At 36.4% G+C, this 13,677-nt stretch overlaps 2 protein-coding genes across 2 annotated transcripts; both read right to left on the minus strand.

Annotated features, from left to right (window-relative positions):
- Positions 2,878–4,293, minus strand: LOC109712348 (lamin-like protein). The gene is made up of 2 exons (XM_020235867.1): positions 3,958–4,293; positions 2,878–3,600 (listed from the first exon to the last, which is right to left on the minus strand). Exons 1-2 carry the CDS (start codon positions 4,148–4,150, stop codon positions 3,251–3,253), a joined length of 543 nt encoding a protein of 180 aa, XP_020091456.1. The 5' UTR covers positions 4,151–4,293; the 3' UTR covers positions 2,878–3,250.
- LOC109713214 (chorismate mutase 3, chloroplastic-like) lies at positions 6,793–11,001 on the minus strand. Its single transcript, XM_020237212.1, has 6 exons — positions 10,707–11,001; positions 9,410–9,629; positions 9,209–9,295; positions 7,754–7,897; positions 7,506–7,598; positions 6,793–7,418 (listed from the first exon to the last, which is right to left on the minus strand). The coding sequence occupies exons 1-6, from the start codon at positions 10,907–10,909 to the stop codon at positions 7,182–7,184; spliced, it is 984 nt and encodes a 327-aa protein (XP_020092801.1). The 5' UTR covers positions 10,910–11,001; the 3' UTR covers positions 6,793–7,181.

The following is a 13,677-nucleotide window of genomic DNA, read 5'->3' on the forward strand; positions in this document are numbered from 1 at the left end:
TTTATAACTCGCATGTAGAGCACGATTCATGCAAAAAAAAAATAAATTGCGTAACAAATCGGGACAGGATTTGTCTGGTCCAGGTCGGGTCGGTGACGCATGCATTCAGTTCAGGTCAGATCTGATTACAAATATATCTACGATCGTAGCGGTCTCGTCTGTGATTAATTAGTTCATGTGATTAGGCCGTTAATTAGAGCCGACACATGCGGGGAGTGTTGTACGGGACAAATTAAACTAACAAGTCCCTAACTCCGATCAGAAGGAATTTATTCTCGTAAATTACATTTTTTAAGAAGCTTTCTCGTAAACGACCAGGGATTGCTTTGGACGGTGGTATAAGGAATTCAACGACAATAATTAATTACGAGAAAAAAAGTTATTAATTGAGGTTTTAATTAGAAGAGGCTTTTTTCACTTTTCTATACTTATAGGGTGTTACATTTAAATAAAAAAATAAAAAATAAAAAAAATAAAAAAAAAACCAAACCCTTATGGCGCGTTACATACAATAAGCACTAACCTCGAATTGCTCTTTAGGTGCGCCGGCGAAAGGGCCGTATAAGTGGGCCGGAATGGCTTAGAGCCCATTAGGCCAAATTTCCATTGGATGGGCTTGAATTGCTCAACGAACAGGACCATGTACGTGGGAATGGACTTTTTTACCACGTATCCATTGGTCCAGGTTTGTGCTGGACAGTGGTGCGTTGGTAACTAATTTTGCTCGCATTAAAAAAAGGGAAAAAAAAAAAAAAAAAGAAGGGAAGAAGCCGTTTGACTCAAGGTAATGCAAAATATCTTAACCCAAGGGTGCTGCTTCCTTACAAACTCGGGCACTGAATAGATTTAAGTCAATTGAAATCCTATCCAAGATTATAGAAGTCATAGATCCCGTATCAAGTATAAAAGTACAGAAATATTGTTTTCAAATGGTTTTAAGTTTACAGAATAGAAGATTGATTCCAAGTTCAAATTCCCTTCGATACTTGTAACTTGAGAGAGATTTAGTCAAAAGCCATTCCAGTTTCCTTTAATAAATGGCTTTTGTGCCTCGAAGTTTGCGGTTTTTATTAGCAGAAAAGGGGTGGGGCCGAAATCGCTTTTAATTTGTCCAAAACCAGCAAGCACTGCGCCTAAATTAAGGACAGCAGACAGCAGGGGTACCAAAGCTGCAACTGGGCTCGGCAGTCGGCAGTCGGCACAGCCTGGACATCGCTGGTTCATTGGGTGGCGCACATGGCAGGTCGGCCACGTGTCAGGTCCTCATTGGTAGGCCTCATGTGCTGTGTCCCTTCCTCTTTTCTTTTTTAAATTTTCTTTTTTAATTTTTTTCACTCATTCCTGTTTTTGGCTCTAATGCATGCCATTTCTGGACGAATAATACACTTTTATACTCTCAATACTAACAAACCCGATAACCAACACAAAATAGGGAGAAAAAAAAATTATAATCAAACAACTATGGTTGATCTGATACTGTTCCTGTAAAGAATGAAACTAGATAAACGATGTGTGCGACACATGGCTCGTCCGCTGATCTTAAATCTTTCATACGCAAAAGAGATTTTGTTACGAGATGCATAAAGAAAAGAGTAAATATCACCACCCATTGTATGTAGGGGTGTAAACGAGCCGAGCACAAGCGAACTGGGGTCGGCTCGTGTTCGGCTCGTTTATTAACAGACCGAACACGAGCTGCCAATAACACAATAAATTAAAAAGAATTAGATTAAATAATATATATATATATAATAAATTTAATAAATTTTATTCATTAGATTTTAATGTAATAGTTGAAACTTTACATATAAATGAGTCTTTTTATAATTAAGCTCGCATTTATATTTTATTTTGCTAAAATTAAATAATAAAAATATATATTACATATAATTATTTATTTATATATAAATATAAATTAAATAAATTATATAAATATAAAATATATGTATTCGAGCTGATTATCGAGCCGAACACGAAGCGAGCTGACTCAAGCTCGTCTTCGGCTCGTTTATTAAACGAACTGAAAATTCAACTCGTGTTCGGCTCGTTTACTAAACGAGCGAGCCGATCTCGAGCTCATTTCGAGCCGAACATGAGTGGCTCGCAAACAGCGAGCTGGATTGCTATCCCTAATTGTATGTATATCACTCTCTAAATAAGTGTAGTTTTTTTTTTTTTTTTTTTTTTTTTTTTTGTTTTTCTAAGGAGAAAATCCGGAAGGATTTATTATTGCCATATCTCGTGCAACTAAGCCTTGCATCCAGCAACCCACGTGATCCACCGAATTCGCACAGTTTCGGGAACCCACACGCAACGCTCTCTCCTACGCGGAGCCATCGCTCTTAATTATTAATTTATTATTATTTATTATTATTACCTACCCCATCACGAATCCAATGAGCCCTGACCCACACCAATTTATTTATTTATTTATTATTATTTTTTTTTAAGATAGGTAGCACGTTATCCGCTTCGTTTATTTCATTTAAAAATAAACTTAGCTGAAAATATAAATCAACTAGAATTCAAACTTGGGCCTTAGGTACCAACTACTAAGCTCTTTGCGACTTGCTTTAAGGACGGTCGGTCATTTTTTTTTTTTATCCTTCGTATTCACTGAAAACGGTGACATACCACGATTACATAATGCGCACACTTGTGGGTCGTGGACCCACACAAATTTTACAGTTGATTAAAGAAATTTAAAATGCATTCCTTATGAATTCATCCATATATTATTATAATTATTAATTAAAACATATTTTTTTATAATTAACTGATTATAAATAATATGATTAACTGATAAATAGTAAAATTACTATTTATTCAGATGCAGCCAGCCACACTGATGAAAAAGAAAGCCTGAGGAGACAATTCTGCGCAAGAAAAACAAAGCCAGCTGTCGCCCCTCTCAAGTAAAATTCGAATCTCAAACCACAACCAAAAAAGAAAAGAAAAAAAAAAAAGAATAATCTTCACATTTGCTTGCTTGCTTGCTTTTGTGATGCACGACACTAAAATCTCATCACCGCGCACTCTCACAACCACGCGCGCGCACACTCGAACGCATCCAGCTAATCAAATTTAATAAGAAAGAAGAAGAAAACCCCCCCAAAAAAAAAAGGAAACTAAAGAGAAAAAGAGAACATAAAAGGAAGAAAAAAAAATGACTACGACTAAACTTTAATTAATGGCGGTGGTGGCGGTGGTGGTGGTGGTGGCCATTCGATTCGATTCGATCCGATCGAGATCACAGCAGCAGGAGGTCGAGAAAGGTAGCGGCGGCGGCGGCGGAGGTGACGAGGAAGAAGAAGACGCAACGGAGGCGGAGGAGGAGGAGGGGAGAAGATGGCGCTTGGGATTTGGAGTGGGAGGGGGGAGGGGAGGGAGGGGAGAGGGGCTGGGCGAGGACGGAGAGCTTCATCCCGCCGTAGCAGTAGCCGTAGCTGCAGATGAAGTAGTAGCGCTTGGTCTGGTTGAGCTCGAAGGCGTAGCTCCGCCCCTTGCTGTAGTTGGAGATGGGGTTCGACGCGTCGCACTTGTTGTACGCCATCGCGTCCACCTGGACCACGTCCGCCATGCCCGACTGGTAGTAGAACACTGCCCATCCATCCATCCATCCATCCATCGATCAAGCGCATGCACCAAATCAATCATCAACATTACAATCAATAAGAGTAGGAGGTTCTGAGTTCGAGTCACGCCAGGCTCCTAGCATATTAATTTCCTTCCATTTAATTCAAGCCCACGTCATGGGCCGATTAAAAAAATTTCGAGCCCAGACGCGAGGAGAAGTGTTAAATATAAAAATGTTTAAACACCGTTCTCTAATAACTTAAACTTTTAGAGTACAACGGTTGTTTCACACAAACCAAAAATTAATTAATTAATCTTCACGACGACGACAAATTAAGGAGCAGGTAGACGATCGACGAGAGAGAGAGAGAGAGAGTATACCGAGCCAATCGCCGACGTGAAAGGGACGGTGCTTCTCCTCCCAGATGGTGTAGTTGACACCCGGGTTCCACCCCTTGGAGTCGCCCACCGTGAACCTATCGCCGGAGACGACAAAAGGGAATAATAAGAAACCCAACAAGAAGAGAACAACAGGGGAGATCGGCGACGCCATTCGCCTCCCCACTCCCACCATTTTTGTGATCGATCTCCGTTGAGTCAAGGTATTTAGTTTTAGGAACGTAGTAGTAGTAGCGAGAGTGGATGGGGTAAAAGATGGGAATAGAAGCAGCACATGGAGGAGGGGGGGGAATGAATGAGGATATTTTTATTAGAGATAATTGCCTATAAATCCATCAAAATTTTAAAAGTATTTAATTTATATTTTTTACTTTATTTTTTAATATTATTTAAAAGTACTTTCGTACAGTTATTTTCTGTTAGGTTATTTCGAAATTGAATATGAGTTAAATTTTTAATCTTTCTCTTAAATAAAAAAAAATTACGAATGATATAAAGTTATATTTGAAAAGATTAAAAATTAAAATATATTTTTTGTTGGTAACTTAAGAATAAATAAAAAGATATTTTAAAAAATAAAATAATAATTTTACAGAGCTAACAAACCAACAAAATTTAACTTTAAAAATATATTTAAAATAATTTAAAATAAAAAAATATTTTTAATATTAGTAGGAGTAAATTAAAAAGTCAAAAAAATTTTAAAAATTTATAAGCAAAAGCTCTTTTTATTATTATTTTATATAATATGCAGCAAGGCCGAGAACAAACATATATGTAGGGGCACATGGGAAGATGCCGCTGTATAGCAACCGTACACCGTATCGCTTTATTTATCACGAGAAAGTAATCAAGTATGTGTTGAATACGCACTTGGGCCTGGTCCATAGACCAATCCGAGCTCCAAGCCCATTATACTCCCTCACTCTCACTCTCTTTCACTTTGTTAGATTTGGTTCACACATATGCTACTATCTTTTTTTTTTTTTTTTTTTTTTTTTTCTGGGAAATATCTGCAAGGCACAAATGACATAGGTCTTTTCTGCATAAGCAATTTATGCTGCTTTTCGAAGGTATCCGTTAATTAAGCTGATGGATGCTTCGTTCAGAATCAATTCGGAGTCTGGTACTGAGATCAAGATGTTTCTCGCTGCATCTGTCAGAAATTAAAGAGCAGGGGAGGGACTGTCCTCGTCTTAGTCGTCTATAATAAATCTATTTCATTAGAACAAAGAACAATATTTCCAAAATAAGTACGATGTTCGTTTGTTGGGATCATTAAATCTTTTGGTGTTCCAAAATAAGCAGTGCGTGGTGAGGATCTTAACTTTGTTCCTTGTTATTATAACTTTATAATAATAATATATAATTTATACGAAGTTTTGACCGCTTATCACGGCGTAAAGCGAGAGAACGCGCCGAGAGTAACGCACGCAATTGGCCTGCTTCTTCCTACTGAATAAAATAAATAAATTGTGAAAATAAAAACAAAAACGAAAAGGTCACTTGCCGACAAAATCAGGGTGGGGCGCGCGGGAGGAGCCAAGCAGTAATCAGTAACGTTGGCCGCGTGGGTCCCACAGATGAGTTGGCGTGGTGACTCACTCACGTGGCTCGTACCTATTCCCACCCAAAAAAATAAAAAAATTAATTTTTTTTTAAAATTTAGAATTTATCAGTTTTATTATCAACTTCGTATTCCGATTTCCTAATCAATAGAATTGTCTTTCATAAATTCATTCGTCCCATCGTTATTAATAAAAAAAATTATTATACTTTTTTTTAAAAAAATATATGATTAATTTGTTACTGATGACGTAATGCAGGTGTGACAATATAAACTTTCTCCCGCAACCACACTGCAAACCGCATGGAAGGAGGTGACAGGTGCTATTTGGTACCATTAAAAAGTTCAGAATTTTATCTTTTAAAACTACTTTGAAATGTGCCAACAAAGATTAATCCGTTTATCTATCTATTAATCCATGATTACATGCCTTACTGAATGAACAAGCTCAACCAAAATAAACCACCAGGGAGATCACCGGCATGTTTGTTAACATGACGGCAAGTTCCATCTGTACAGTAAAACTCGATTTAGTGCATGAAAAGTGCGAAGTCGCGAGATCACATCGTATGTGAACTCGCCGTCCCGTGAGGCTGTCTCATGCAGACTACAGGTCTGGGCTCCACGAAAGTCGGAGTTTGACGTTACCTCCAAATAATCTTGAGTTATGCAAACTCACGAATGACTTGCCGGACTTCAGTGTAAACGAAACCCAAGCCCATATCCTATTTGTCATATTTGATCCAATGCTGACCGGGCCCAATTGACACATTGAGCCCATGACCAGGAGGTTGCTGGGCTCATTGTATTCAACAGCCAAAAAAGGCCCATCGCCAACTCAAAATTAGGTCTGGGCCTAACTAGGCCTACTACAATCTCAGCCCATACCGGCCTTCCACTATGAATTTAAATAAGCAGGTTTCAGCAAAATTTTAAGTGCCTGTCGGCACGGGCCGTATTCACCATGCTAATAAGATACTGACACGATACAGACTCTATACCGATGGCACAGCTCAAAACCCTCTATTCTTTAAATTAGTAAGTAATTTCCTCAATAAAGTTCAAAAAATATGATAAAAAGATATAATAAATAGTTATAATATTTTGTTGCTAAAGTAAATAAATATTTCATGCTATTATGCGTTGGCACACAATAATTTTTTTGACCGGCACGTATCGGCACGGCTCGGCACGCACCATGCAGGCAAATTTCCGGCACGACCCCATACCACGACACTTAAATCTTTGGCTTTCAGGATAAGATTTCTTCGCATTACATTATTTCAGCAAGGCAAAGATTCGTAAACCCAAATTTACATTATTATGATTGGAAAACAAAACACTTGATGATAACTACCTGATTACATATCGGAACACTTAATACAAGTGAAACGAGACGCGAAATCAAGAAGCAGAAGCAAGATCACATCAGAATTTGCTTCGACTCTTAAATGCGAGAGATATAACAAACTACATTCGTATAAACATTAAACAAAACAGAAGGGTATATATCATGTTGTAGTTCAAAAAACGAAATGGCTTTTCTTCTGTTATACGCGCTTTTCAGGCCAGAATTTTGTAACTTAATCCAACCTCCGCAGCAGGTATTGGACCTCCCAGGCCAGCATATAATATAGCTTTAGTCCAACCTCCTAAGCAGGTATTGGACTTGAACTTCCTTGGTGAGCGGCATGATCCAGTCATCATAGAGCTCAGCAACTAATGTTGGCTTGATCTTGTACACTGGTGGGTTTCCGTTTCCGTCGCCACCAATAGTCACCTCTTGTCCAAAGATTTTGGCCTTTGTTTCTACCCTGCGTGTGATTGCTCTCTCCACAGACTCGTATGTTAGCAAGCGCATTAGCTGATCACCATCCTGAAAAATATGCACAATATAAGAGTTTAGGGGGAAAGAAAAAACCGGAACAATTACAACGCCAATTAAGGCAAACAAAACACTTACCTGTGCTCTAATTGCAGGTTCGTAGGAATCAGGAGATTCTTGAAACTTCGCCTCCGCCACAAATTTACCATAGTGGATTCTTTTCGAGAGAGCCTGCACGGTGAAAATCAAGTGAATAACAAGACTAAGAAATATTAGATGAATAGATTTAAGCATACAGGCCAAATTAGTTCGACAAATTGCAGACTAAATTTGCAAGAATCTAGAAATGAAAACTTTCTTCTTCCATATAAATTTTGGATTAATACCTGCAAACAGATTGTGTCACAAACGGCACTTGATCCACAATTACCATCATTTCCTTCTCTTACTAATCTTGGGAGAAGGTTACCGAAATACATTTTCCATATCATCCTGTTTATGTTGATGGAATCAGCAATGGGATGCAGAACCTTCACATACCAACAAAGGAAAAGCTACTTCAGAATAATGAGAACTTCTCATAAATCAACAAGAATGATAATGGTCAAGCAAAAAGACAAAAAAAATAATAAAAAAAAAGAAGTGCAATTTGCCATAGGATAGATTAGTTGGAACTTGGCCATAGCAAGCCAAAATTCTAGCGGAGTCTTATTTATTGTTTTTTTTTTTCCCTTAAGGTCAAAAATAGTAGGCTTCAGTGATGTAAGGCCAAAGTAAGACAAAATTGTTAGCCGATTTTCAAAGAGGCAGTATGAATTGGAGGTGTCAAAATACAATTATAAGGGGAAGGAAAGGGTGAAAAGAAAAGAAAAGAAAAAAAAACGCACAAAAGCAAAATGCGAGCTAACAAATTTCTGAGGAAAGATGCCATGGGAAGCTTCCAAAGATGATTAATTATAACATTTTCACATGGAAACTGGGGTCAAAGTGTTGTCCTCATATTCTTCCGTATATAATGGTTATTCAGGTTTTGACTTCAAATTCACGACATCAATGCAATTAACTAGCGACGACGTCATGCAATGACGTAAATGTGCAATTCATAGATTTGACTATCAACTTTCCTCTGATTCTGGAAAGCAGGTGTTCAGCAAAAGCTTCTGGCTGGAGAGAGAAGCCTAAATCGGCTTCTGGAAAACCAGAAGTACAAGCTGCAGTTTGAATTTTCTGCGTCTAGATTCAACAGGAAGCCAAAAGCTATTACGGCTTCTTCCAACACAGGTACTCAAACAGCACTTCAAAAGCTACAGCCATGTAAAAATGGTCCTCATCTATGCCTTGCTGGCAAAGAATGCTACATTACTTGTGGAACTGCACTAAAACCATGCAGAGGCGAAAGCTGTACTTATCGGCTTCCAAACACAGTGGTCTTTTGGCAAAAAAAAAGAAAAGAGAAAAAAGAAAAAAGCATTTCTACATATTTTTTGTTTGACAAAAATATAAGACCAAATAATATTTTGTTGTTTTAAACTTTTTGAGCCTGCCTTTTGGAATTGTAGTATTCAAAGAATTTAGACTAGCCATTAACTCTTTTCATAATGAAATTGAAACCTTGCAAAACAAGCTGACCAAAATACAACTTGTAATGAAACAAAAATTCATGATTAAATTCATAAACCCATATGAAGGACTAAAACTGCTAGTAAACTGAGTTCTGTTTGTTGACAGCAAAAGGAGAAGTCAAATTCCCTGGTGCTTCCATCCCATAACACCAAAAAACCAAGAAAATTGTAAAAAGCATATCTTAGCACCTTCAAAATGTGATACTTTTATCCATTTACCTTTGGATACTGCATAGGTGGCAGCATGGGCTCAGGCAAATCTTCTGGAAAGAAAGGATGCTCATCCGGGCTCTTGTATCTCCCGACCTTCAAAAGAAAGCGAGCAATAGGTTAAAAAACATAAAGCATAGAATCCACAAGCTGTCATTTTAAAAAAAAAAAAAAAAAACAATTCTTATGCTCTCTTTCATCTCCACTCACCTGTGCATGTAGCTTTTCAGTCTCTCTAACCATGAATTCAACTAGAGAGCCTTCAAATCCATCCATGTCGAAAGCATTGCTATCGTAAGTGTCGGCATTATAACAATATTGGGCCCTCTCCAAAAGGCTGAATATTATGCTATCTTCTTGACGAATTAACGAGTGTCTGATGCTGTCAAGAGTCAAGATCTCACTTTGATCGATTCGCTTTTTCTCCAGCCTATTGATGGAAAAAGAAAATACGCCCTCAGAAGATAGCAACATCAAAAATTAATGCATATAATGCAAAAAAAAATAAAAAAAAATCCTTATAACAAGAAAAAGGGCGATAATTGCAATCATAGCTAACTGGCCATGGACATTATTAGCTTCAAATGGACGAGGATCTAAACAAACAGGAATTGTCTTCAATAGTAATCAGTTTATCGAGAGGCTAAAATTGCCAATAGTTTCACTTCACCGCTGTTCTTATTATGTCCAAGAACACATGGAATTAGCTAATAGCATGAACAAAAGTAAAACATCTTACGTTCACGACAGTAATGGAATTCTACTAAAGTCAATGTTCTGTGACTTTGCAACAATCTCAATGAATTCGGTATCTGAATACTCCCGTTGACAGCGTAGACAGGAATGAGGCTTTCTTTTTCTTTGGTTGCAGAAGCAAATAAATAAGTATAACAAAGAATACCTAAAAATCAAAATTTGAAGATTCCTTGGAAACAAAAAGGTGTTCCTCTCTTTTGGTATTAGAGCAAAACAAGAGCAAAACAAGAGTAAGAGATCCGCAACACATAACTTACAAAGTTCACAGATACGCAGAAACATTCACACCCACCCATAAATTTGAACAATAGATGAATTACTCACAAATTCGAGCCATGGACTTTTTTTTTTTTTCCTTTTTCCCAATAATTTGTTGTTTCTACTAACTAGATCATCAAGACCTAACTTCTACTACAATAGTTGACTTCTTACGTCAACCAAGGAAAAAAAAAAAAAAAGTTTCATCAACTACTACAGCTCTTTATTCTTTTCTAAATCAATTGGATCTCAAGATGTAGAATATACAAATCCAAAAATATTAAACTCTTATGCCACAGAAACACATCTAATTCATCAAACATCACTAACTACACCACAACAGACCAAATTTGAGCAATCAAAGCAAAAAATGAATACGAAAACCCAAATTCATCAACTACCCAAGAGTTTAATATTCAAAAAGGCACCTTTTGATCTAAATAGGCAAAACCCAGACGCAGGGCCAATAAAAATCGGATCTCTTCCACAATACCTTGGCGAGTACGATACGGAGCATCGGATTGAATGGAGCTTCGCGTTGTGGAGAAGGTATCCATTGTTGCTCGTGGGTCTTCGCGTGCTCGGGAGGGAGAAGGGGATCCGAACGGGCATTTTGGGCCCATAGAGGCGAGGAGAAGAGGAAGAGGAAGAGGAAGAGGACCAACAAGGAGAGGGCTTCAAGAGCTTAAGCTCCATTAGAGATGCGCCTGGGGGAGAGAAATTTGGGTGCTTTTAAAAACTGCGCCTTTGGGAGGGGGATTTATAAAGGTGGAAAGGGGGAGAGGGGGGAGGGAGCACCGAAACGGGGAAAAAGGAGGCGGGGGTTAGGTGGAGCCTCAACTTCGCTTGAGAGGAAGGTCCATGTCGCAAGTCGCCAATAAAACAATAAAATTTTTATGGACCTGGTCTAAATGAATTCTTCCTAGACCAGGATAATTGTTACCTAACACCTGTAGAATAACTTTACTTAAGAGAAAACGTGGTAGATACAGTTTACTTACTTATATATATGAATGGAGAGTTTTGAGATGTACGAATCAAAAAAAATTTGAAAGTGTCCATCGTGCAAGAATTATCATAGTTGATAAAATTTATAATAAAAGAATGGCGAAGATTAATAGCAATATATCTGGTGGACCAGTTGGAAAACCTCAATATATTTTAGGAAAGTGTATTGTTGGTTCATGGTTAGGTTGTTCTGCGTCCAATGAACTTGGAGCGACCAAAAAAATTTCTTCGTGGTTAGGTTTAAATTGTGTCCTGGGGCTTGAAGTTTAGAGGCCTCCAACGTGAACTGGATGATTCGTGACAAATTAAGCATTAATTCATGACATCATGTGAATATATATGCATATATAAAATAATTCACCCTATGAATTGTGCCTAGAAATGGACACGATCATGTATGGTAGTGTTCTACGTACCCACGAATAGTTTAATTACAAAATTATAAAATTGATAGATTGTGTGATTCAGTTTGAAAACTTTTAGAATAATTATAATATTTGTCTTATTTTTAAAATAGATAAGCCCTAATATAATATTCTCCTATTTAAAAGTTCTTTGTTTCTATATTGTTTGGAGAGCTTCTAATTTTTAGTTTATTATTAATTTTTTTACATACCTAAAGTGGAAATTTTGTTTTACCCCAAAACTATAAGATTTTAGAAAATGCATAATGTATTATGATACTATATTTCGGATATTCAAAGTTTCAAACAGCTATTTTTATTAAAAAAATTATTCATTTAACCAAAAGATTTTAATTTTTTCATTACAATACATTTTTATATAGTTCCTAATTAATACGCCTCCATAATTCACCACCAAAAAAAAAAAAAAAAACAGAGAGAGAGAGAGAGAGGGAGAGATCGGGTGGTTGCCCGTTGCGTTCGCAGGTACAAAAAATTATTAGTGTTAAATATGTTGCACATGCAACAAATGATCGTATATAATCTATTCTCCTCTAAAACTTACTGATTTATTATGTTTTAAATGTGATGCTATGTTATCATTCAATATAGGGGCATATTAGTACTCTGCAAAAACAAAACGTACACGAAATCCGTTTTGCAGTTGAAAGAACTAGAATAATTTACTTTTCAAAGAGATATATATAAAATGTCTCCTATATATCAAGAAAATGAAAACACACTTTTTATCCAAATTAAGTATATAATAAGTTTCATATTTAGTCGACAAAGGTGTAAAAGAAGAAAAAGGCTACAAAGCCTACAATAGTTTGGGAATGATAGTTAATGGTGAGCTATATGTTTAATTAGTAACAACATATGAATTAAGGGAGAAATATGATGAGACGATAATTTCAAACTTGTGATAAGAATAGTTTACTTTGCTCGTTTTTTTTTTTTTTTTTGAGAAATTGATTGTGTCGGAGTAATTAGGTGAGAGCAATGTCGGCAGAAATGGTCATAAATATGCAAACACTATGAAAGAAATAAAAAAGAATAGACATAAAAAAAATTGTTGCAGTTTATACCAAATGGTCGATGTTCTATTTCTTTGTATTGCATTGTACGCTATTTACAAAGTCAAAAATTTTGTGTATAAACTTAAAATTACAATCATTGATGAATTGTACACTGTCAAAATTTGTGTGTAGAAACTTAAAATTACAATCAGTGATGAATTGTACGCAAATAGATTTTTTATACTGAAAAAGTGCATCTTTTGCACCATTATTTTTTTTTTCCTCTCTCTCTGAGTGGAAAAAGTTGGATGTGAAAGTACGTAAAACTACCCAGAACTCGTGTGAACAACCAAACTGCATAGCTTTTAATTTCGATCGAGGATTCTTTTTGAAAGAATTTTCAATTTTCCATCACCAAAAACTTTTCTTTGCAGGAGATAGAAGTCCCAGACATGTGAACATGTGTAAAGACTTAAGATGCCTAAGAAGTGCTCAATCGATCCTTTATAAAGTTTTAGATTCTAAATCAGTGTTATTTGGTAATTGGGACTTGCAGAGATTCACATCTAGCCTTTTGTTTCGAACTTGAAGATGGGCCCATCTTGATTATTACAAACATTAATTATACATGTATGGAGGTCTTGTTCTTGTATCGTTGTGTAGCATTAGTCATGCTTTGAAAAGTAGATTGATTGAGATCCCCCGATGGTAAAACTTTTCTACCAGCTTAGCTATCAATGTGTCCGCTTGACTAAGTTAGAGTTATGCGAGTGTGGTATAAAAGTTTTAATTTGCAGCTTTTTATACCGGGCTTATGCTGTGTTAAAGAATAATATTTTAATATTTTATATTTAATGTTCTTTTTCTTGCATTTATATTACCGACTTTACGATTGTTGCCGATCGAAATATTATGTCATTCAAAGAATTAATCTAATGTAACTACAAAAAAAGCACTAAATCCAATAAAAAAAAATACAGCTTTTTAGTATAGTGATTATTGAATTTACCATCACTTAAAGTTATCACAGTAT

This window comes from Ananas comosus, linkage group 7, assembly GCF_001540865.1.
Source record: "Ananas comosus cultivar F153 linkage group 7, ASM154086v1, whole genome shotgun sequence".
In the NCBI taxonomy this organism is placed as follows: Eukaryota; Viridiplantae; Streptophyta; class Magnoliopsida; order Poales; family Bromeliaceae; genus Ananas; species Ananas comosus.

Excerpts from the sequence above, each read along its gene's own strand:
- LOC109712348 (XM_020235867.1), bottom strand. The coding sequence starts at position 4,150 with ATGGTGGGAGTGGGGAGGCGAATGGCGTCGCCGATCTCCCCTGTTGTT. Across the intron at positions 3,601-3,957 it reads TCACGTCGGCGATTGGCTCG|TGTTCTACTACCAGTCGGGC; the intron begins GTATACTCTCTC and ends ATGGATGGGCAG.
- LOC109713214 (XM_020237212.1), bottom strand. The coding sequence starts at position 10,909 with ATGGAGCTTAAGCTCTTGAAGCCCTCTCCTTGTTGGTCCTCTTCCTCT. Across the intron at positions 9,630-10,706 it reads TCCGTATCGTACTCGCCAAG|GCTGGAGAAAAAGCGAATCG; the intron begins GTATTGTGGAAG and ends TTCCATCAATAG. Across the intron at positions 7,419-7,505 it reads AACCTGCAATTAGAGCACAG|GATGGTGATCAGCTAATGCG; the intron begins GTAAGTGTTTTG and ends CATATTTTTCAG.